Source organism: Denticeps clupeoides, chromosome 1 (genome assembly GCF_900700375.1).
Source record: "Denticeps clupeoides chromosome 1, fDenClu1.1, whole genome shotgun sequence".
Classification (NCBI taxonomy): domain Eukaryota; kingdom Metazoa; phylum Chordata; class Actinopteri; order Clupeiformes; family Denticipitidae; genus Denticeps; species Denticeps clupeoides.
Genome location: NC_041707.1, coordinates 16,998,968 through 17,025,017, shown reverse-complemented (window position 1 = coordinate 17,025,017; position 26,050 = coordinate 16,998,968). Strand labels below are relative to the sequence as shown.

General features: G+C 40.9%; 1 protein-coding gene across 15 annotated transcripts in view; it reads left to right on the top strand.

The window, feature by feature from the left end:
- kiaa0825 (KIAA0825 ortholog) overlaps positions 1-26,050 on the top strand; it is a 107,458-nt gene that overhangs the window by 20,502 nt on the left and 60,906 nt on the right. For 14 of the 15 annotated variants that reach the window (XR_003750126.1, XM_028983651.1, XM_028983620.1 and 11 more), the window contains 13 exons: positions 2,249-2,413; positions 5,894-5,979; positions 6,094-6,315; positions 10,011-10,276; positions 11,312-11,462; positions 12,024-12,214; positions 13,018-13,221; positions 13,787-13,891; positions 17,681-17,820; positions 20,557-20,736; positions 22,545-22,763; positions 23,215-23,626; positions 25,409-25,565. Coding sequence is in view for 14 of the 15 variants with exons in the window: in XM_028983651.1 (XP_028839484.1) it covers positions 2,249-2,413; positions 5,894-5,979; positions 6,094-6,315; positions 10,011-10,276; positions 11,312-11,462; positions 12,024-12,214; positions 13,018-13,221; positions 13,787-13,891; positions 17,681-17,820; positions 20,557-20,736; positions 22,545-22,763; positions 23,215-23,626; positions 25,409-25,565 (2,498 nt within the window). In the remaining variant the exon portion in view is untranslated. The remainder of the gene's footprint in view (positions 1-2,248; positions 2,414-5,893; positions 5,980-6,093; positions 6,316-10,010; positions 10,277-11,311; positions 11,463-12,023; positions 12,215-13,017; positions 13,222-13,786; positions 13,892-17,680; positions 17,821-20,556; positions 20,737-22,544; positions 22,764-23,214; positions 23,627-25,408; positions 25,566-26,050) is intronic. The other variant, XM_028983679.1, reaches the window with a different exon arrangement.

Below are 26,050 nucleotides of genomic sequence, written 5' to 3'. Positions count from 1 at the left end.
AAAAAAAACTTAATATGTATGAACTAATTTAATGTATATGGTTTGAAATAATGCAAAGGAATTAAAACATCCTAAATCAAAGGATTTATGTGAAACCAATGTCTATTATTCAATTTAGTAAATCAAATGAATTTTGTTAGTGTATTACATTAAATAAAATGTATTCAGAATACTTATAATATTTAAAACTTCAACATGAATAACATAACTATATTTTTATTGACTGTTAGCAACATACAAATAAAATCATTTTAAAATATATTGCAGCAAATACATTGTAACAGTTCTAAATACTTAATTTCAATATTCTGTCTATGTATTACTACCATTGTGTCCCTGAGCAAGACACTTTCCTGAGTGTCTCTAGGGGTACACTTTGATAAATGCCACATATGTAAATGTAATATTGCTTCACGTATTTCATAGCATTCCAACCCTGTCAATAATTAATGTACCTAGTGCGTACATTTGCAATTTGTGCATATTTACTTTCCAAAAGAGGAGAGATGTCAGTTTTGATTCATGCGTCTGGACCGCATGATTGCAATGGCAGCATTGCCCAGAGGTCACATCCTGGAAGTAGAAGAATGTTTACAGAGCTGCATTACTAGCGAGAGGGGGGAGAGAGTGAAAGAGAGTGTTATGACTCCAGGCTCCAGGGTGTCTTCCTATTCCCTCTGGGATCCATTAATGAAGAGCTGCAGAACTGAGACACACCTGTTCCTCTAATACACACTAGTACACTTGAACACACATATTTAACATACACAAACACACTTGGCTCATGCACTCACTCAATGCAACAATGTGCAGACATCCATTTGCCTTGCATGCACACATGGACGTGGACCAGAGTTGGTACTAACTCTCCGATAGGGTCACTGCAGTCTCAGCATGATCACGCCAGCCAGCGAGAGACATGAAAGAAGACAATAAAGATATTTATATCAGCCCATTACACATATTCACACTTCCTCACACACACTCACACACACACATTTATGATTACATGGCGAGACGGAGGGAATGTGTCACATTGTCAGATTTTTGTATAACAATGTAGGAAAAAAATTACATTAGGATCCAGAAGCAATAATGTTGCAATTATAGGCCACTTCAAATCCAGCCACCAGCTCCCCCCTCAACTACACACACATGCACGCACACACATGCAGGCTCTCAATCATCTCAGCGCTTTTCACAGCTGAGGGCCAAAGCTTCCTGATCCACTCTCCGATGCTTTTCTCCTGCTGCCGCTCGCTCAGACACACACACAAAAGTATCTGTTCATGTGTCCGCCACCACGGCAACACACATCTCGGAGGCCCATTATTGGCCGTTAATGCGGAACATCCCTCGGGTGACGGCTTTGGCAGGCGACGGAATGGGAGGGGAAAAATCCATATTCGCAGCAGAGAGGTCATTGCCGGGTTACGGAGGGGAAAAAGTTTTGGCCCTTTGCTGCATCTCCTCATTTGCTGCAAACTTCTGAGGACTCGATATGAAGACTCGATATGAATGGCAAATGGAAAACTCTGCCTGTAAAGGCAAAGGTATAAAAAAAAAAACACTTCAGCACTAAATTGGAGTGTAAAATGTCCCTGTGTCCTTATCACATGTACTGTAGACTGGACTACAGTTAGACTAGTCGTGACTGCTTCTACATGTTGATGGAACATCATCCAGAATTTGAGCTATGGAGGTGGTCCAGTTAAGGCTATCCATCACAAAGCTGATGTGTGGTGGTGGTGCAATGTGACTTCTTGGTTCATTAGTAAAAATATTGTGTACGAATGTTAAAATGTTAAAAATTAAAAGTCCTGCCTGATCTTAGGTCAAACCTTTAAACTTGTTGAAGTGTTGTCCTCAGATGTTGACCAGAGTCCATTGCAGTGCTATATGTATTGATTCAGGGGTGCTAGTAGCCTTGTGGGTAACACACTCGCCTATGAACCAGAAGACCCAGTTTCAAACCCCACTTACTACCATTGTGTCCCTGAGCAAGACACTTAACCCTAAATTGCTCCAGGGGGGGACTGTCCCTGTAATACTGATTGTAAGTCGCTCTGGATAAGGGTGTCTGATAAATGCTCTAAATGTAAATGTAAATTTATTCTGCCTTTTTCGTTGGCAGAGACTACTTCTCAAAGAAACAGTTTATCTGTTTCAGACACCGAATGAAAATGTGATTTTGTTATTATATGTAGACCTTTCCCGTCTGATTTGAATGTATTAATGTCGCACTCAGCCCCTGAGCCCCAGAGGAAGGACAGGAACTTCTCTCTTACCTGGCACCAGCTGGGCTGCCTGACTCAGCTGGCCTCCACCCTGCTGGATCTGGAGCACCAAGTCCAGGACCTGGCCTCTAATCTAGGCTTCCTTAACTGCACCAGAGAGCCATGCTGCAGAGGAGGTGGGTTATATGTTCATGTGCAAGGCCACAACATTGACTTCATCGGTCTTTGTAACATTTTCCAGTCTTTGTCATTGTGATGGAAGGGTCGACGTATTTATTACAAAAAATGTTAGGTGATTTAATTACTTTGGTGGAAATTCTTTCTTTTTTTCTCTCACTTACTCACTGGTGTGTATGGTATGACAAGTGTTGATCTCTTGGAGAAACTTTGCAAAACTCTCATGCACACACATCTGTACATGTGCACAAATAGTGTGACAAATACAAATACGAATGTGAAATAAAAACCAGCTGAAAATTCATTCTACTCTTGGCCTACAGGCATTCAGAAGAACTTTTGAATTCAGCACACAATCACTTTCTGTAGCACTTGAGTGAGTCACTACATTGGAAAAACATTGAACAGAAACGTTCTGGGGATCTCTATTTTCCTGCTCTGCTCATAAACTTCGAGGAGGTCTAAGGGTTATAAAACTATAAGATCATGAAATCTATACAGCTATTTGGTGGAGTCTGCCTTATATCAGATATTTCACCTCTTCATTTTAACTGCCTGAAATCCAACCCTCCCTCTCCATCTCTAACCTGGGAAGACGATTTATAACACACTGCTCGCCGCACATGAACAGGCTTTTCCACGCAGTAATGGCCATTTTCCATAAGGCACCAGTCGTTTTTCACATGGCGACAGGGCGCTATCGGTTCCACTGGAAGAAACAACAGGTCTCGCCCTCCACAGCAGAAATATGCCCTTCACCACTAAAAGCACTGTATGCAGGGTCTCCTATACAAAAACACATGCCTCCTGGCAGCAGGTCTCAGGTTATTTATGATGCCCTAAGCTTTGCATGATATGATACTACATGATGCATGATAAAATGATAAGCAGGCCTAAGCTTCAACTCTACAGTTAGAATATTCATAACTGATTACCTGAAATTCCCTGAAAATGTATTAAACCATAAACCCTCCACATACAGCACCTCTTTATAATTTAGTATATATATGCTATTGGTGTAGAATACTACATGGAATAAGCACTCAAATTTTTATCTGTCAGCCACACTTGACCTTGCATTCCATGGTGCTATCCCCCATCCAAGACTGACTTAAAACTGATTTATCCATTATCCATTATGGATATTGTGTTACTAAAATCTGTAATATTGTTTGATTGTTGAGTATGAGGGTTTGCATTATAGCGTTCCACTTAGCAGTCCATTTAGGCTTTTTTTTTATGATCACATGATGAATTAGTTCATGTCCAAAATTTTCTTACACTTTATATTTTTTCTTAGGAATATACTTTTATTTCTCCTGCATCCCCCATCCCCTCTGTCTTGGGAGTGTGCAGGCGTACAGTTAAAGTGGGAATGAACGGAGCATGTAGTCATTTCTATAAAGGTTACATTAAAAAACTCGTCTTGCAGAAAAGCTCACTTTACAGGGAAGTAAACAGGCTTTTAAAGGGCACTTATCCAAATCATTAATTCAGGCAATCAAACGACTTAATTAGCAGAAATTCATCAGATGAGCTTAAAGGTCACAGAGTGACAGTGGAGGCTTGCTCTGTTCTGTGGACGCTTGGCTCTTGTTTGGCTAAATTGCCTCGCCTGCGGTCTGCCAGCCCAGATGCTGATTAGAAAAAAATGTGGCCTTGATGCACGCGGTTTTAATTTGTTTCACAGTGCGTGTGCACATGCACGTTCATGAACACACTCACACACATTCACACACACACAGACACACCGTACATTGCATGTACACACTTCCTGTAGCTTCTTTTTTCAGCCCTCATAGGATTGCTTCACATTTGCACATTCATATCTAGGGTTCAGATCAAATCCAACCCTGTCAGAGTCAAATTGCTCATAATTCTACATTTGGCCTGTAATTGCACATCTGCTCTGAAATGTTTTAGCTGTTTAACAGTTTAGCTAGTTTCATTGTATTGTGCTGTTTAAAGTGCATTCATCCTTTATGTGTTTCTGAAATTCAGATTGCAGTACTGATTATAGTAGCAGCTTCTTAAATCTTAATTAAGTCCAAATTTACAGGCCACAGAATTGTTAAGTGCGTCCACCTGAGTAAAATAATTCCTGTTGTGTTTTCCCGACATTGTGTGTATGACGGTATTTAACTGGTAGATGTATCCTGGAAGTATTCTCTTACTTCAGTAGGTGACTGTATTCTAAAATGAACATTAAGATTAATACTTGCACATCGCTGTTGCATCAGCCCTACCACTAATTATGTCATGTCACCAGCAGACAGATGAATAGACCAGACTGTCCATTGCCATTCGGCACCATAATGGTAAAACAGTAGTAAATACGCAGCTTTCAGAGTGCGTGAAAGGGGCTTGAAATTTCGGACCACTTAGCAAGTCCAAGAGCCATAATGTTTATTTTGTTAAAACTACCTTTAAGAGCATGAAAGCTGCTTCAGCACAAATCATTCATCACAACAGGAGGTTTTCAATTTGCTTCAATTACGTCTGATTTGCCTATTTCACCTGTAATTCTGTTGCTCTCATCTTAAGAGTCTCTCATTTTTAAAGGGAATTAAAACTGTAAAATGCAGAGCACACACTGTCGCAGGAACCAAATTATTGCTCTTTTTGGACAAACTGCAATGATTGCAAAAATGGCAAACCTACAAATGCCAGTGACAATTTTAATTTCAGTTATATTTCTTAACATTATTAAATAAAAATGCAATAAAAAGTTACAGCTTTTCTTTGTGATTGGCGTGCATGTTCAATACCTTTTGGTCATCTAATGTTCTGACAGTGGATATTCAACATGAAAAGAAACAACAACAACAACAACACAACAACACCTAGTGTGTGTACATCACACAAATGTAAAAAAATGTCTACTAATCTACAGTTCATGAGCCAGGCTGCATATGGCAGCATCATCTAACAGCATCAGTACATGTTATCAGCCATTCAACATGTGGAGTAAAAACATAAATGAGTAAAATGAAGAGCCATTGTTTATAATATCATATATAATGTTGAACAGGGAAAGATGTCAGAAGCACATGACATTTGTCTGTCTTCACAGCACAAACAGCTCATGTCCAGAACTGTCATGTACAGTGAGGTAAAATGGCATAAAGTAAGAGTGTAATTCATATGGCTTACTACAGCTATGTGAGCTGACCTTGTGACAATTTAATTTTTTTAAATTTGCAGTGAATCAGCACAGACTGTGGAAACGATGTTTGGTTAGTTCAAATTGTACAAGAATAACCCTGAAAGTATTCCATATTTTCATTTTGTCCTTCTTGCTGCTTTATTTCAAATTGGGAAAAAAAATCTTGATTAAATTTTAAACTATATGAAATTTACCTCATCTGTATGGATACAATGGTTTAAGTTTCTGGCTTCTGTTCAGTTGTATAACATTATCAGTTGAAAACTGTATGTTTTTTATTCATTTCCCTTCTTCATTTTGACTGTGTGATTAGGAAAAAAGCCAAGGGATGATGCTGGTCTGAGTGCAGCAGAGGGGGGGAAGGTGGACACCCCTGATCTGCTGCCCCAGGGCCCCAAGGTGACACTGCCAGCTTTCATATCTGAGAAAACCTAGAATGGCATTGGGTGTTAGTCAAGTAAAATATGTAATAAATGAAATGAATTTGTGTTCCTCTTCTCCCCCTTTCATCAGAATGTTGCTCTTGTTTTTGAATGGAGGGCTGCCTTTTGGGACCTGGTTCCCCACATGACTCATTGTGTGAAGGTGGTACTGGAGGATGTCTGTGCCAAGAGCCTGAAACAGGACGATGCTGACCATGCCAGATCAACCCTAGTGATGCCAGCCAAGGTGCCCCAGAGCCGAAACGTAGAACACAGCTGCCCAGAGAACAATTGCCCCAAGATGATCACCAAGGCAAGACGTTCTTGTCACTAAAAAATCATTGCATAACTCTGTAAAGGTTATATTAAATTTCAGTGATTGGGATCTCCCTTTACTGCATGTACAGTATATTAGTCACAGTTCTCACACATCTCCATTACGTGCAAAATCATTTTATGGCTATTGATCAGTTTTGCTGTGACTATTGATCCCCATTTTGTTTATAGTGTTTCAATATGCTGTTTTACTGCCAGGGTAATAGTATGGCCAATATCATTCTAATGCAGTCTATTTCTGTGTATTGTCTAGGGGCAAGTCCTAAAGCCATGTTTTTATGGCTTTTTAACTTATGTTAATTGTAGACACCAACAAAAACACTTGTGTATTGATTATAGGTGACAAATGTGTCACTTGTTAGATATCCTTAATTTTTAAGTCATTCCAGTCCATATTAATTTTTAATTTCAGTAGTTTCAGTTAATATTTTGGCCAAACAATAGCCAATAGGAAAGGCTCATGGGAAAAACTGATTCATATGCAAATTATGGTGTGAGTGCTTATTTGTTTATTTCAGTGTTTGTGAGTGTGTGTGTGTGTGTGTGTGTGTGTGTGTGTGTGTGTGTGTGTGTGTGTGTGTGTGTGTGTGTGTGCGTGTAGAGACCAGGGGAATGGCTTTCTGGCAGCTGGGCAGTGGATCAGTTGTTATTGTGGACCTCTGAGATCAAAGACCCCCATTCACTGCCCTCACAGTGCTTAGGACAGGCCAGAGAAAGCCAGAGAAATGGACCAGGGGAAGCTTGAAAACAGAGACACTTCAAAGGCTACAGTAACAAAGAGTGCTGGGTCAGAAAGTGTGTGTGTTTCATGAGTGAAAGGCAATTTGCATTTATGTAGAATATAGGACAAAACAATATGACATTAGCAACCTTTTTTTGTCTTTCTTTCCTTTTTTACCATCTCTTTAATACAGTTTTTAATTTTATTCATAATTGAATTTTCGGGTTATTTTAAATTGCATTGGAACATGTGGCATATTATTACATTATTAAAATAATTGTTGGATGTAGTTACCAACCTAGAGTCAGTAAAGGATCCTTGGCCAATACCACAACAAACCTGCTCCCAATACACTATCATGTCAGGACGTCATGTCTGGTTGAGAAGGCCCATGGCCCTCCCACTGATTGGAAGAGGTTGTATATGTGTATGGTGGTGTCATATATGTATCAGTGATTCAGCATGTGTGTGGATTTGTGTGGATGCATGTGTGTGTGTTTCAAATGAATTTAGTATCAGTTCTAACAAGTGGCAGGGAAAGTTAACATGTTATCTAAATAACAATGACAATTATTTTATCACACATTAAGAGTTTTTGTTGTTTTATTATTTTTATTTTGAAAATTTGGCTCTGAATAGACTGTTACATCTTGATGGAGCTAGGGGAAATTTGACTTAACATATGATGTGTAAATGAAAGCGAGAGATGAATGAATGACACAGAAACGATTGTAGAAATTAAGGATATTGTTTATTTATTATAAGTGTTTCTAATAAACTTTCAAAGTAAACAATAAGAAGATAAACACCACAAAAATAAAGTACCCAAAACACCAAATCAAAACCACAAAGGTAAAGAATAAACAAAAGATTTTAAATCAAACAATAGACCTCTAACACAAAAGCACATACCTCCAGGCTGGGTAGGGTCGACCTGAAGATGGAGTGGTCAGGGCGGAGTCGACCTTAGGAACAAGGAAGTGACAGACTTACCTCTCCACACTATTCCCAGGATTCACGTAAATCATGTAACAAGACATACATATAAACCCTGGGTGACAGGTGGTGTGGTATGGTGACCAGGTGATATGTACTGGCTATGGGATGGGCATCTCACATAAACTAGAACAGAAAACCAATAAATGAAAATGGTAATGGCACCTCGAATCAGTGTTTAGTTAGGGTGCCCAGGTATCCTCTTTTCCCCAGAAATTAGAACCTTAAAATCGCATTTGCCCAGGTTAGTGAACCAATCCCCACAAAGCATACACATGCACAGTCTCTCATTGTTACAATGGAATTACAGAAAAAGTGTATTACTGAGTGTTGAGCACAACCATGCGATTAATTGTGATTAATCTGTAGCTCCTCAGGAGGAATACAGGATGGTTTTCAGTAAAGAAGTCACTTGGCATGGCTGATAGGGTTTTAAACTCTGTGTCATGGCTAAAAGAAAAAGTCCCTCTCTCGTCATTTATGGTTGGCAGTATTTGTCCACATCCTGGACTTGGCTGGTGTAGTTAAGAGTAGGTCAGTGCTTGCCAATGAGCTTGGTGAGTCTCAAAGGTGGCTTGTGCATTCATTTGCATCGCAGACAGTGTGGCGGGGGTCTCTTCTTTGACACGTGTGATGGTGCTGCCCATCATAGTGCTGGTTGGGACCTTAGCGCCCGACGTACAGCCTGTTTAAAAAACGAAAGGGAAAAGGAGCGGGATCAATATCGTTCACATTCATATTCATGCATTTTTGTCTCAATCCAAACATTCTGCAAGTTGACCGAACTACTGGCACCTCTCCCCCTGAGTTCTGCATAATGTTTGCTGTTCCCATTTATCAGTCCAGACGTTGGGCTTGTCTTATTGACCGGCTATGTCATGACATGTGGCCCAAATGTATCTTTAACCTGTCTCTTCAACTAGCCTGTCAGCTGCTTGTGAGGTGTACAAACTGAAAAGAGTTTGGGGGAAAATGAGAGAGAAGTTCAAAGCAAGAACTTACAGCATGATGTCAACATTCAGGTCGCAGTAACCTTGGGCTTGATAGTTGTTGTCCATTCTAGGATCCATATCTTTGATCAGCTGGTAGTTAACTGCTGTTTGTATGTGGTGCACCATTCGGACAGAGTCATAAATCTTGCCAGTGCCTAGAGGCTCCTCTTCACCTTCATACACCCCTCCCATACGATGAAGCTTGTAATCACAGAAATGCAACCATTATTGACCAGAACATAAGCTGAAGCCCACTGTAAGTAGTGTTAGCCAGTTTCAATGATCTACATGATGCAGATGTATTCATGTTTGATCTCAAACACAGACAGAGTGATCCACTGATTTATAGACCTCTTGTTGTTGAAGGTTTTTAGAAAAAGAAGCAATTCTACAAGAGTCTGGGTGCAGTTTGTTATATATGATGGACTTGTGTGTTTAACAGCCCTGGAAAACTTTGCTGTCATAACTCAGTTCTATTGGTGTGTAAATTTGCCAAGGAACCCCAATTCAGGCAAATGGGCCTCACCGACCAGTTCACTGATGCATACTGCAAATGTGCACATGTGTGTGTGTGTGTGTGTGTGTCTGTGATGTCCAGATCACCAATGCTGTCTGTGCTTATTGGAGAAATTAGGAATTCTCTGGTGAGTTTCTAACCAATCATGTGATATTCTACCTACCTCATGCTGGCTGAATAATGTTGCTTAGCAATGCTTTAGATTTCACTAGATGAAGCTTTTTGTTGCACACTTCAATCCAACCCTGATGGTATAATCTACTCATGACCAACAGTTTGCATTCTCACAATAAGGCAGCTCTATCTACTGGCACAATGACACTAAATAAGGACAGGTCTTTTCAAATGGGTTATGGTTCATCTGTTATCTGATATTTTTTCAGGCACATTCCACTTTGCACAGTAAAGGAAATGATTGAATCACTTTCCTTCTTTCCCCCTTACAGTTTTGTGCCGATGTCATTCAGGAGCTGGACTGCTTATTGCCCTTGGCGATTGCATGTCGTGATGATGTTCTCCTTCCTGTCCGGTCCTGCTTTGTGGATGTGTGTGCCAGAGTCGTGTTGGCACTTGCTACTCGCTTAGAGGAGAAGGCTGTGGAGGTGCCCATTAGCGCCCCCTTTCAGAACCTTACAGTACTGCTTCCCAGTAGCATCTGCCTCCACCAACGACTGCTCCACTACATGAACCACCTGACGGACAGCGCCCACACGTGAGTGTGTTGACGTCTGTCTTTGCTAGGGTAAAGCGAGACTAACCCTTGAGTATCTAACTTATACAACCTGAGTCAGTTTACTCACATCTAAGTGATTATTTTGAACTGAATATATCATAAAATACATCATATATCATTTATATGGCATGTATGTGTGCCTCCTGCTCCATTTCTGCCATGACAACAACCATCATATGTGCTTTTCAAAAGAAAAATAGCTCAGTCGTGTTGTGAATGAGTCCTTCCTTTGGCACCAGGTAGTGAAAATAACCATAAGTGGAGACCGGAGGTGATAGCATTGATCTGAAGCCTGTCTGAGGCTGGCAAAGAGTGGGGTTGTGGCCAGACTGCAACAAACGTTTGATAGAGGTGCATAGGGGAACCTTTCAGGAACCATTTCGGTTTGAAATATTCACACACACACACACACACACACACACACACACACACATATATATATGCACACACAAAAACCTATTAAAGAAGAATTCTGCTTCAAGTCCAACCATACAATTGATGTATTTCCTGAGCTGGTGGATTTATGGCTGTCCGGTGCTATGTGTTTGCAGGTCAGAGGAAGTTGACAGCCCATTGCCAGAAATACTAAAATTCTGTAATTGGATTGTAAAAAACAAAGAGGGTGCAGGTCAAGACTGAGAGAATGGCCTCATCTATGATGTGTGTGTGTGTGTGTTCCTCACAGATGTTCCTCATATGTGTGGACTCATGTGTAAAGTTGTCTGAAAGATATTACAGTGATATAACAGGGCATTGTTTGATGAGCAGGATTATTGTACTTACATTTATACAAAGTCTTGGGTCAGTTTGAGAGGAAATTGCTGGATCATACTTATGCGCAGTCTCTTACAATAGAGTAAGATTTGAGGATTTACGGAATGTTTTGGCTAGTTCCTATTTAATTTCGGCATGAACTGCCAAAAAAGGTATCTCCTGATCACAGCACCTCACATTTGTATAAATGTGTTTTATAAAAATTAATTTCCTTAAACTTTCTCTCCTAATTTCTTCCAGACCCTTGAGCCTACTGCCCATCACAAGGTGCCAGAAGCTGACCTCTGCCCTGCAGGAGCAACTGAGTGGGTACTGCCTTCGTATTTGTGCCACCAGTCTGCTTCATGACCCAGAGAGCCACTACTGGGCAGACAGCAAGCCCTTTTATGAGGTGAGCTTTTGGCACTAGAAAAAAGAAGTATGAACATTTTTTATTTATAGACATCTATCAACTTTGAGATGTCTGTTTACTGGGGATAAAGACAGATGAAGAAATTTCAGGGAGAATAGATTGGCCTTAGACACTCCAATGCCAGAGCTACAGGACATATGCATGTACATCTTGTCTGGCATAATTAAACAGTCTAGCATAATTAGCATGAGAGGCTTTGCTTTACATTTTATCATTATAGACACACTAAACATACCTCTGATATCAATTAAATGCATGTGTATCCTATCAATGATTTATTAATAAAAACAGTTCATATCAACAGTCCTTCCACCAGTACTTGTCTAACTCTCGGTTCTAGATCTGAGATCTAGACCTTTTTTATGCTTGTGTAAGAAATCTCTGGTCACTCAGTATCTGCTTTCACCTGTAACCCTGAAGAAAATCCTCGAGGAGGTCCTCTGAACAAGGCAGCTTTAGAACGACCAGTTGTCACCATTGCATTGCGGTTCAATGCAGCAGGATTTATGAATACCTGTTTCTGACTGGTCATATCTGCAGGATGAACGCTGCTCCTTCTCCATCCAGATGTGGCACTACTTTCTGTGTGGATTGTGTAGTGACCTGTGGGTGGCGCTCCCACCTGCGCTGGCTTGCCAGCTACTGGCCCAGCTGCTGTATCAGTGTCTGGAGTTGCTACTCCAGCGTTATGCACACGCTCAGCCCAGCTACAGAAGAACCCCCCAGATCAGGTACACACACACACGCGCACACACACACCCCCTGTTGTAGTTCAATACAATTCAACTACACACGTACACAGTCATACACGTTATGATATGCAGTGAAATGCTTGTGCGGCTATTATTGACATCAATATTACAAATATTGTGAAATATTTATCCTACAGCTGTCATGGAGCTGATAGTGCTGGAAGGAAATTAGTCCAACCCTGTCTGATGATGAAAGCCTAGAATCCTATGGTGTGTTATTGTATGAGGGTGCTACACCACTCAATATCTGTATACCTGTAGAACTGCGTAACCCCCCAGTCTTTTATTATTACTTCCATACCTCTGTTTAACTCTTTAACAATTAGAAAGGTCAGTTGTGGCAATTAATATAATGTAGATATGGAATAAGTATATTTATGGATTTGCTTCTAGATTGCTGATCACAACACATGGTCAGAATCAACTGCTCAGTGTAAACATTAACCAGCCAAGTTTTTCTGTTTAATTAAATGGTGCATTTTTCAAGAATTCTATAGAACTTGCATTATATGGTTTATCACATTATTCAAGGTAGTTTGTCCAAACTACGCCATAATCAAGCTTTGCCCCATTTATAATGCAGATTAACAATGCAGATTGCAGTTGACACACTATTTTGTAAAACAGAATTCAGTATATGCCTGTACTGGAAAATTATTTTGTAAATCTCATACATGTGAACAGTTTGATGAGAATGTAATGCATGGCACAGCCGCTGTCTCAGTGCTGCTTATCTGCTGCTAAAAAAGTATGTTTCCCTTTTTACAACCACCTGCTGTTAGGTTGGACATTGTGGCCATCCTGCAGTGTGTGCTGCAGCTGCTGTGGAGTGTGTGTGAAAGCCCGGAGCAGCTGCAGCTTTTGGACGGTGAGGACTTGTCTCCCTCTTCTTCTTTAGAGGGTTTGGTCTCCTCCATCCACAGCCTCTGTACACAGCTGGTCAGCGTTCTTGTGGTCATCACAGCGCCCCTAGAAGACCTCTGCAGGTAAAGTAGGCCCAAACCTTTCTCACTTTGGATTTGAGAATTAAGTCAAGAGGAGCTATTTTTTTTAATTCAAGTGAATTGTGTCAAGACAACAAGGTTTCTTTATTAGTGAGATCAGCTGTAAAAGTGGGATCAGAAGTATGGTTCAGTAAATAAAAGCCAGGAGATATTGTGCCAGGAGATATTGTGAATCACACGAAGATAACTTAAAACAAAGTAAACATTCTTCTAAAACTTCTGTATATATTTGCACGTGTCTTTGACTATGTTTCTAAAATCAAATGAAAGCTTAGATGTGGTTAAAGAGTATAACTATTTGTGTTTTGCAAAGACAGCACTCACCTCATTATGCAAGTAATCATCCAGAGTACAATAATAGAATAATAGACTATCAGAACTGTTCTTCATATGTGTTGCTACACTACATAAAAAAACATAAGATAAAGTTTATATCAAGTGAAGGAGATAGATGAAATACAAAATAACATCACATTGTCTATAGCCAGGTCTCTGCACATTGTGGTTCCTATTGGCCTTTGTCGCTCATGATATTTTTTTTTACCAGGCTTGTCTCTGACTCCAGTCCAGCTGTGGAAGGAGCCACCATCCAGACCTCAGTGCGTTGGCTTAACATGATCAACCCTGACCTGTTCCCAGTTCAGTCACTCAGGTAAAAAAAAGTAAATAAATAAAATCTGTCCAGTGAGGTTGTAGTGGCTATGCCTGACTGTACTAACAATTGTGTGGTGTTTTGATCTCAGATGTAGAACCTTGAAAAATCTTTCATTTGTTAAAATAATAACAACAGTAATAAATAATAACAATCATCATCACCACAACCATCTTTTTTGTAATACAGTTTAAACAAGACTACTATTCTCTGTTCATACAACTGTGGATTTTCCTCTACCATTTGGCTTGGTGGAGTGGCATTTAGCAACATGACCTCACCCCGCCAAGGTTGTGAGTTCAAATACTGACCTTGCATGTCCATGCCTCCCCCTGTTGGTGGGTTTCCTCTGTATTCTCCAGTTTCCTCCCACGTTTTAAATACATAAACAATAGGTGAATATGGAGAGCATGTGCTGAATAATGCACATCTTTATAGAATGTATTTAGCCACACACACATATAGTGGGTACAGTATGTATTCCTTAAAATGTTCAGTCTTTGTTATATTTGCTAAAATAATTTAAGGTTTTCAGATTTATTAACAAAGAATATCACATTGTCCTAAGTGTTCAGACCCTTTGCTATGACATATTTCACTCAGGTTCTGTCCATTTCTTCTGATCACCATTGAGTTGGTTCCACACCGTCATTTGTATCCAGTTGTGTGTGATTATACTGATTAGACTTGATAAGGAAAGCCACACCCCTGTCTATATAAGACCTTACAGCTCACAATGCATGTCAGAGCAAATGAGAATCATGAGGTCAAAGGATCTGCCTGAAGAGCTCAGAGACAGAATTATGGCAAGGCACAGATTTTGCCAAGGTTACAAAAAATTCTGCACTTAAGGTTCCTAAGAGCACAGTGGCCTCCATAACATTTAAATGGAAAATGTTTGGGATGACCAAAACCCTTCCTAGAGCTCTAGAGATGCAGTCTGGAGATGGGAGAAAGTTTTAGAAAGTCAACCATAACTGCAGCCCTCCACCAGTCGGGGTTTTATGGCAGAATGGCCTGACAGAAGCCTCTTAAGAGTGCAAGCCACGCATGGTTTGCTAAAAAAAAAACACCTGAAGGACTCCAAGATGAAATAAGATTCTGTGGTCTGATGAGACCAAGATAGAACTTTTTGGCCTTAATTCTAAGTGGTATGTGAGGAGAAAACCAAGCTCTGCTCATTACCTGTCCAATACAGTCCCAACATGAAGCATGATGGTGCAGAATCGTACTGTGGGGTGTTTTGCAGCTGCAGAACAAGGACGACTGGTTGCAATAAAGGGAAAAATTAATGCGGAAGTACAGGGATATCCTGGACGAAAACCTTCTCCAGAGTGCTCAGGAGCTCAGACTGGGCCGAAGGTTTACCTTCCAACAAGACAATGACCCTAAGCACACAGCTAAAATAAGGAGGGAGTGGCTTCACAACTTTACTGGCTTTACTGTTCTTGAATGGCTGACATAACACCAAATGAGCATCTCTGGAGAGACCTAAAAATGGCTGTCCACCCACATTTTCCATCCAACATGCCAGAACTGGAGATGATCTGCAAGGAGGAATGGCAGAGGATCCCCATATCCAGATGTGCAAAACCTGTTGCATCTTTCCCAAAAAGACTCATGGCTGTATTAGATTAAAAGGGTGTTTCTACTAAATACTGAGCAAAAGGTCTGAATTTTAGTTCTTTTGTTAATAAATCTGAAAAAATGGCAACAGTTCTGTATTTTTCTGTCAATATGGGGTGCCTTGTGTACATTAATGAGGAAAAATCTAACTTAATTACTGGTTTTATCAAATGGCTGCAATATAACAAAGCGTGAAAAGCGGGTCTGAATACTTTTTGTACATGTGCAGACCCTCCACTATTACTGGCATTCATCTTCACTGACAAAAAGAACCAGATTTTTAATTGAAACACATTCTTGCAAAAAAGGAAGTTTTTTTTTATAAAATATTTTCTTTTCCATTGATTTCATTGAATTTTCTCATTATAAAGATAAACCAGATGTTATTTTAATTATCTAACCCTTATTACTAATTATTCAAAGGGTGCTTATGGCATTGTGCACTAAACATTATTTCTGTCATCATGACCCACATATCACAGCCCTTATGCAGCATACCCTGTTGTACTCAGATGACTCAGACTTTAATGTTTGACATTGGGTTTGAAACAAGAACTGGTAAGAGGCAGAACAAATATCCCCTGTATTCTACCCCATCTGTCACAAATCATCCCCACTCTTCAGGGTTATTTAGTACTTTGCACCAGTGAATGAATTGACTATGTGTCCCATTATTTTATCGTTACTATTTTGCGCACTCTTTATGCCCAACCCTCTGGATATTGGACTCAGTCACTATGTCCCTGCCTACTAATCATACTTTGCCTGCTTTGACCAGTAAACTGACCATTTCATTGCTGAATAAAGTAATCATACAAACACAGCACTGATTCATAAATCCCTGTGTGGTATGTGGCAGGAAATATGTTCGTATGGAAAGGGGTCTGAGACTGTATATGTATTTGTGTGTATGCATGTATTGTGTATATGTACGAATTTGTGCTGACTATGACTATGAGGGTGTGTTTGTGTGTGTGCAGCTGCTAAATTTATCAGATGTGTTGAAACTGGTGGGGTTTGTAAGGGAATTCTGATAACCTCATAAATACAGACACAGCTGATTCTGCCCCCAGAACAGACCACCGAGAAACTCTCTTCATGTACACATACAATACCAGTCAAAAGTTTGATCATACCTACTGTGTGGAGGGAATGGAGATGCTGACTGAGGCTATTTTGACAAATAGATGGAAAAAATGGTAACCAGCTTCATGTGATGGAATAAAGGAAAAGCAAATAGTCAAAAGCAAATATACTGAAATGAGAAAAAGAACTTCTGACTGGAAGTGTTCAATCATGCATATGGACCAGTGGTGGGGGAAGTGGATTTGTAACCAAAAGGTTCCGGTTTCAGTTCCCAAACCGCCCTGGTGCCACTGAGGTCCCCTTGAGCAAGGTACCGTCCCCACACATAGCTTTCATAGCTGCCCACAGCTTACTAAGGGTAATGGGGTAACTGCAGAGGTCACATTTCCTCGTGTGCAGCATTTGCTGTGGTGCTTGCTGTGCATCACAATAAAAAAAAAAAAAAAAACATATTTTATGTAAATATATAGAGCACCAGAAAGAGAATAATCTTTGAAGCTGGTGCACATAACAGATGACATAAACATTTCATACACATAAATTTCATTTGAAAGTCATTTTTATCAGTGTGGGAGTAAAGTGATTGTCATTGTCATACACTGCAGCACAGCACATGGTGCACACAACGAAACGTGTCCTCTGCTATTAACCATCACCCTTGATGGCAGCCATGACAGGCGCCCGGGGAGCAGTACTTTGCTAAGTGGCACCTCAGTGGCACCTTGGCGGACCGGGATTCAAACCGGCAACCTTCTGATTAGAGGGCCGCTTCCTTAACCGCTAGGACACATTGTCAGGGAGGTCCATTTGGTTGATCACAAAAGAAAAAAAAAATAACTTGAGTGAAAATATATTCCCAAAGAACGGGGAAAATGGCAATGTTAGTTAAAAGATGTGCATTTAAATGTGTTGACATTCATATATGTATATTTTTAAGTGTTCCCTCACCGTAATGTTTTTTTTTCAACTGCCCTCTAAAAGCCCCAAGCAGCAAAGCAACACCAAAGTAGGGCAAACTGGTATGAAAGGCTGATGTGTTTGTTTGTGGGTTGGTTGGCTTCTTTGCTTGTGTTCCAGAGATGGTGCGGAGAGTGAGGTGTCTATTCTCTGGCTTCTGAGACTCTTAACATCTGGACCAGACTGGAACCCCGCACTGGTCCTGCGCACAATCCTGGCCAGAGGCAGTGTGCTGCTGCAGACATTGATTACACACTCACGTAAGAGTATACACAAACACACAGAAAAAGAAAAAAGAAAGCTGAAGGCATTACATACTCGTGTAAGAGTGCAAAAAACCCTGCATAGAAATTATTTATTGCTTCACACATACATGCACATGCACGCACACACACACACACACACACACACACACACGCTGCCTAAACACTGTAATTTATACATGATGCAATATTTTCAACCCCAACCAATCATGCAAAGTCTAAGTAAGTTTTCTGCACTTTTCTAATGGATGGCGTGCATTTTTCAGTTTGACGGAGACGCATCGTCTTCCTCATCATTGCCATCATCACCGCCATCTTTTCTCTAGCGTAGTTATAAGCAGTCAATGGTCCATGAGTAGGTCGGGGGGTGTGACCTTTAAAGAACTGCTCCCCGCCTCCCTGATCTCCTGTCTCCTGGAAGAAGTCTAACCTTTAAAGAGTGTGGTGCACTCGCCCATTAATCCACATTACAGTGCCCTCATTAATAACCAGCAAGACTGTTTGGGACATAGCCTGTTTTTTTTGTGTGTGGTGGGGAATTGCTGTGCTGTAAATCAACACCGCGTGGCCACCGGCTGGCTAATTAAGAGAGAAACGCTGAGGCCCCAGCCGTTCACACTGCGATTTGACTGTGTATTCTGCACATTACTCACACAAACACACACACAAATATTGCCCAGCGTCGACAAGCTTCTCCCACAATAGTGCTGCAAATAGACGACCCATGCAGCAAGGCTGTAACTTTTTCCTTCTTTAGACGATCATTCTGCCTGGTTCCAATTAAGGCTTTCCATATAGGGATTGAGAGAGAGAGGGAGAGAGAGTGGTAGAGAAGTAAAATACTCAAAAAAAGTTCAACTCCGTGTATCTTTATTTTTGAATTCATGCCATTAAGGGAGTCGGCACTAAATCATACTGAAATTAACCTACCCTACAATGAATTTCTGACACACAATAAAAAAATTTTGGATATGTTTTAATTTATGAGTACTAATGATATGTGAGCTTTTAAGCATTGGCAAATTGTCAGTCATCAAGGTCAATTTGTCTGAAAGTCATGGCAACTGGACTTTCTTTCTTTAGGTTAGAGACGTTTCATTCTGCATCCACAGAACTTTGTCAATCTGAGGGAAGTTGCCCACAACTTTGACCTAACCTAGAGAAAGAAAGTCCAGTTACCATGACTCAACTTTCAGACAGCATTAGCAAAGCAAATAATAAGCAAGCAAAATTTCCTTTCATGTCACCATTCCCCACTAGTGGTCCACGATTTTACACTTTTATTAAAAAAAAAACATCGGATTGGGGACGTTCCTAGAAATGGGCTTCCTCAATTGGGATGTTAGGACTGTATGACCACTGCAAATTGTTAAGTATTAATCAGATTGCAGATTATCATTAAAACCGCTGAAAAGATGGTATAAGATTGATATATATGAGCCAGTCTGTACATAAATAGAACCAGTTATTATTATGTTATTATTGAACATAATTTTGTTGTTTCCAATCAGTGGAATGGTGGTTGCAGGATCCCTACTGAGAGCCTAATTATTTTGATTTAAACCTTAAGTGGTTTTGATTTGCTAAAATTCAGAGAATAAGATTTTGACTTCTGCCTCTAGAGGGAGGTTTTATAATATGGCCGAATGGACTACTTGTAGATTAAGGGATGTTGACTATAAAAATACATACATTTGTATCCCTCCCTGAAAAAGAACAAGCAAAGAAAATCAATTTCCATCAGTGGTCAGGATGCTAACGGGCTCCTGGCCCCTTATTAAACCAGGCAACATTAGGGTCCTGCATTTCCTTAATGCGGCAGGTAATTTAGTCCTGTCATTTCAAAACAGTTAAGCATTCATCACCAGAGCACCTCCACCAGACACAGGCGCTGTTCCCCTCCCAGGCTGCCGCTTTGCGTTCGCTCACCTATTCAAACGTCTGTCATCTCCAGCACCTGCATGGACAGAGACTGACAGGCCCTGGACCGGGGCCACTGGCCAAATCACACAGCAGCCTTCCTGTAGGACTCAGCCTTGAGGCCTCGCTATAGCAAGGACACTCTGTCAGATGCCCACTCCTCTTTATCACTTGCCTTTGCTTGCTGGAAGTTTATTCAGTGATTTGCAGCGATGTGTTTTTTTTCCCCTTCTCCTCCTCCTCCTCCTCCTCAGCTTCTAGTCTTTTTGTTAGCTTGTTTCCAATTAGAATAGCCTTGATACCTTTTTTCATTCTTTATTGTTCCTTTTTGTGCATGTGGTCCTTGAGATTCACACCCGTGCTGGAAGTGTTCAGTTTTTCTCCTTGGCGTTCTTGCTCTAGCAGAGTTTCTCAATGTCAAGGCTTGTTGGATGGGGATGTGATTGGCTGGCTCTACATGCAGGCTATACTTGGGGTACGGTCCGTGTGTCAATTTTTGTCCTTATGAACATACTGATTCAACCACAACAACAATATTAGGCAGGTGGGTTTATGTTCAGGCTGACTGATGAAAGTGTTCCAATTTCATTTGGACTAAAAGTTTTCATCAGAACTGCACAATTAATTCAGCCATATTTACTTATATAAGCATTCAAAACATACAGTTTCACAGTAGAATCAGATCAGATTTAATGATATAAAATCTAGTACGGTATCTACAGACTCATGTGATTATTAATTGTTATTACTGCAAAATGTACATTGCACCTCATTTTAATCAAACTGAGAAGCTGAAGTGTTGTTTTGTTTCAGAGTTGTGTGCGGATGATGGTACAGAGGTGTCCCCTGAGAGTCAGAAGGGTGCTAATGGATTTTTGGAGGCTGTGGTCTCTCTGTTGGGACCCCTGAACAAAACTCCCCGGGCCTTGACGCTGGCACTGGAGCCCTACCTGGAAAAAGCTCACATATGGGATCGCCTGTATAGTGCAGCAGGTACATCACGTTAGAGAAAGTTATCCACAAGCTGAAAGTTGTAGACTACTAATACTTTGAGCAGGTTTTGATTAAGGGTTGACTAAGCTTTGACTAAGGGTTGGTTTTACGAACCTTTCATTGAAACATACTGTCTAATGCTTATGTAGGATATTTTCCCATTGTGCATATTTAATTGTCTGGTAATGAATATGCAATTGTTAAGGTTAAATTTGGAACCACAGTGTATGTTTTTGGGCCATTTTCAGCCTGCGCAAAGCATGACCCTCCACACAGTTACAGTCCGAATATGCACCCCATAATCAGAAGGTTGCCAGTTTGAATCCCAATCCGCCAAGGTGCCACTGAGGTGCCACCGTCCCCACACACTGCTCCCCGAGCGCTTGTCATGGCTGCCCACTGCTCACTAAGGGTGATGAGTTAAATGCAGAGGACACATTTCACTGTGTGCACCCTTGCTGTGCTGCTGTGTATCACAATGATGATTACTTCACTTTATCAAATGAATTATGATGACAGATGTGCGTTTACTTTTCTTAGCTGGTGCCTCCCTTAGCTTACTTTACACGGATCCTGGTAGTGAACATGAATCTTAAAACAAGCCCCTAAAACATTTTAATTACATGCAGAAAAACATAAATAACATAAGCACATGATGTTTTTTATTATTTGACCAAAGATAAGAGAAGGGTGGTTGTTGTCTTGTTGCGTATTGTAATAAACAATTGTCTACAATAGTTTTCTGTTGCTTGAATTTATTAATCGAATCTTGAATTTATTCAGCAAATCCTCCACCATATTGTCCACTTGATACCGCAGTCAGAGGCCCAAAAGTAGCTTTCAAAATAATACAAAAAAAAGAATTCATAATGACAGTCAGTCATGTTTCTTATCATTTTTCTTCAGTCCTGCTTTAATACTGTCTGTAAAATATTTACCACTGAGCTAATGGTAGCACATTGATTTTGCGCTCTGAAACAGACACTGCAATTATTCCATAAAGCTTTGATTTGGAGATTTAATTTGAGCTTATATGGAGTTGGAATGTTCTTTGTGTCTGAGTGTGTGTCTTTATTACGTGCGAGGGGTAATTATTGTTGCATAAATTACAGAAACTCGAGGGGCGGGCGCATCGGGAGACAGAGTGTGCATAATGGCGCGGATGTCGCCGGAGTTAGCAGAGTGACACCGAGCGATGGCGGGCCGGGGACGAAGTAATGAGACTAATTGCTGGTTGGGCGCAGCCCCCCACAGCAGGGAGTGCAGGCGTAATTTGATTTGGACAAAAACATATCCGTGACGAGATTGTTTATCAGGACAATTTGTTCGTTGTTTACAGTGCAAGAGGTAATTGAAGTTGTCAGAGATGCAACTTTTATTTGTGAGGACTGTTATTAGCGTTGGGCTTTTGCATAGTATATGGATGGCTCTCGTCTCTGAAATGAGGTTTGAGGCCCCCTTGAACCTGTGAGGATTAAGAATTGTGTTCGTTGTTTAATTGTAAAAGTTTGTCTAAAGTTAAACATGTCCCAGGTTTTTTTTTTAATTGATGCATCTAATTTTCATTGAATATATGGGGAAAGTTTGCATGTTCTCAGATGTTTGCATGGGTTCTCCAGCAGATTCATTGCATATCTGCCTTCTCATCTGTGGTTAAAACTTTCATTTGCACAATTCATAAGCGCAATATAATTTTAAATCTGAAAATTTGACCTCACATTGTCTTTACTGCCTGTTTTATTATAATGGATGTTTCCCTCACAGGACAATAAAATATTAAGCATAGTTTCCTTTCTCATCTTAATCAGACTCTGGAAAACCAGAACCAGTTGTCCTGCAGTGTATCAGAGGTGCAGTGTTCCAACCAGTAGATGCCCTCCTGACCCAACTGGTCTCTATGGTCCAGGCAACAGAGAACCATCACAGACCACTACTCCCACAGCAACCACCAGACTGTCTGCTCAGCAAAATCCCCAAAGACTGGAACTACATTCCCCAAGAGGACATGGGGAAAGATGCCAGGAAAAGTATGAATCCAATGTCTATGTCTATGTATACTTTATTAATTTGAACCTCACTTGTCTTTGAGGTATTCTGAGAGTGCTTATAACAACAATATAGGATTCTGCCTTATTTATTTTGTTTTTGGGAGACACATAGTGTCAAGTGACAAGAACCTATTACCTGGATCACAGGTCACAGATCATCTATACTATGTCTATACTACTGCAATTCATAATTTTTTAAGTGGTAGGACTACTAATACAAAAACCTTTTCTTATGCTATAATCAATAATCATGATATAAGGCATAGTGTATAAATCTCATCATCTCATCTCATATGAAACTGCTCAGAGACCCGTTTTAGTATATGTTTGATTAAGCCACATCCACAACTGAACTAAATGAACTCGTACGGAAAAATGTTTGGGAAAAAATCTAAATTGACTGTAATGCTTTAATCTTCCCTCCCCCCAGACAACAGTAAGACACGTACCTTGCAGGCTCTCTCCTTCATCTTCTCTAATCTCCCCATTACGGTGGCATCTGTGCCACTGCCTGTGCGTTACCTGTTTGCCGTGGCTGAGAAAAGGATATCCCAGCATGGCCGGCAGATGCAGCCCACCGGTCTTCTGTTGTGGGTACTGTTCAGTCGGCTGTGCCAGGGCCTGGAGGATGAGGAGACCCTGGAGCGTCTGGCTCCACAGCCCCTCCACCGGGAGGCCCGTGGCCGGTTGGCCTTGCTCTCTGAGTGCCTTCAGGCCAGTGTGGGGCAGCAGAAGGGTGTGCCCAAACCCACAGTCGAGAAGACTCTGCAGGCTCTGGAGGAGCGACGGCCCAAGTGGACCTCAAGCCAGCTAACGAAGGCCCGCAAGCTCTGCTCTGAGAGGTGGGCTCTGCTGTCACTAATAACAATGATTATTTCTAGTAAAGTCCAAAACATTCACATCAGTTTAGCTATGTGAATTTTTGGTAGCATTTGTCCTCATTCAAACCTGAGTGAGCTGCCTAGGGGTGTACTGTGTTTTCTATTCTTTAAGAACACCTACATTATGACTATACCCTTTACTACTAAATAAAATATCACTTCTAACAATATGCTATTTATATATACTTTCTTATACCTTCTTAAAACATCAGCACTGCAGAATTGTTTGAGGTTGTCTTGAATTGTCTAATTACTAAAACATATCCAGCAGCAGCACATATGCTGACCACTGAAGAGCAATAGTTCTAGCTGTGGGTATAGATGTTACTGAATCGATTAATAAAAACATAATGAGATTATTAGATGAACCAATATTCCAGGCCATTTTTATTTCAGCCGCAAAAATGATTGCTGTTGATGCAGTAAACCAACATTGATGGAAAATCTCACCATCACCATGGAATCCCTAATGTGAATGTCAGACCCCACTTCATATTTGGCCCATCATCATTTTCTTCATTGATTTTATGGACCTGGACAAGTTAAAAGCAGAAGCGAGGGTTTTAGGTAATGTGCATTTAGTAGATGACACTTTTTCATGCAATCTAAAATGGAAAAGCAATAGCACTAGAGGACATTTTGATCTTTGACCTCCAAAATCCACCGCTTTTCCCAGAATGGCCATCTCTGCCGGGATGTGAACAATGCTTTGAAAGTTTTGAACATATTTGTCGTCATTAAAAAATGATTGTGTCATATTAGAAAAATTTCCATGACTTATTAAAACAAATACAAAGTAAGAGCGGAGTGAATTAGTTTAATGTTCCAACAAATGGTGTGGGTTTACTGTCAGGAAAGGAGAATTTCGGGGAAAAAGCTTGGTTGTGGGTTTGTGGGTGATTGCAAGCGTAAGGACCTGAGTGATTATGTATTACCTGTCGGAGACTGTCTCCCAGATCATTACTATTCATTAAAATATCCTTCACTTTCAGACGATGCCACAGCCGTAAACAATCAGTGTTCCTGTGAGCGATGCAAACGCAGGCCCCCTTAAAACCCGACCCCCCCACCCCCAATTCCCGTCTCACATACACACAGTGGCATCATCCCCCTCTTCCCCCTCAGCCCACACCCTGTCTTTGCAGAGTAATTTGTAGAGGGTGGAAGATTATTGTTTTGCATGGTGGTGACCCTGGCCCAGGCTGACGTGGGGGATGTGAGCTCATGATTAAGATGAATGCAGTTATTGCCTGGCTGGGGGTCCGCCTCATACAGGGCGCGTTCCCCGCCCGTAATGACATGATTGATAGGCTGTCCCGCATGCAGAGGGGCCATCATTAATCACTCTGCAGACTGCATCCAATCAGCTGCCTCACCTACACTCTGACGGACAGTGAAGGATACTGAGCGGGTGCTGACACCTGTATGTGTGTGAGTGAGAGTGTACGTGTGTGTATTGTCTTCTCGCTCAATGTCAACTGCTAAAGACAGTGTGACAGGCGACACTCTCTCTGGCATCGGATGATTAAAAAGTGGGGAAAACAGGAAGAGAATGGAATGGCAGAGTTGAGGGGTAAAAACAATAACAGGAAGTCTGTCTGGGGGAAAGGGTTCATTTTTCTGGCTTGACGTGTGGCACTTTTGTGTAAAAAAATGAAAAAGCCAGACAGTGGAAGGGCACAGGAAGTTACTCTTTGGAGAGTGGACCCTGAGTTTGTGATTCTCTCTGTCTCCCTACTCCAGTGTGTTGGAGTGTGGTGAAAGCGACTGGCTGCGGGAATGTGGTGGTTCTGCTCAACTGACTGAGCAGAAAATGCGTCTCCTGCTGTTGGAAGTTTGCCATGAAGCAGGTGGCATCCAGCACCTCCGGCAAATTTATCACATCATCCGGCGCAACGAGGTACAGAAACACTGCCTTTTACCAAGCAATTAGACCAGAGGCAGATGTGTGTGTGTGTGTGTGTGTGTGTGTCTGTGAAAGAGAGAGAGATAGAGAAAGAGAATGGCCCTCTGTTATGTAAACCAGAGTCACAAACTGATAGAACCAAAGCAAATTATTTCAACATCCAATTTTCAACGGCCAATTTTCAACATCCATCAACATCTCCAACAACTTCTCTGCTATTGAGAACATAACAATATGCTGGACCATCTTTAAGCCCTGAAAGATGATAATGCACATGGAAAATGTACTGCTAATTTTTTTTTTAATTCCAGTGCAGACTGCTCGCAAGCAGTCATAGTCTTCACCAAGCTCATTAATGAAAACTTTCAGGAGGGGTTCCTCCAGTGACATGATAAAAAAACATGGCTTCACACATTTTCACACTCAAATATTTCACCTCTGATCTCTGCTCTGCTGCTGCGCTGCCTTACCAGACATAC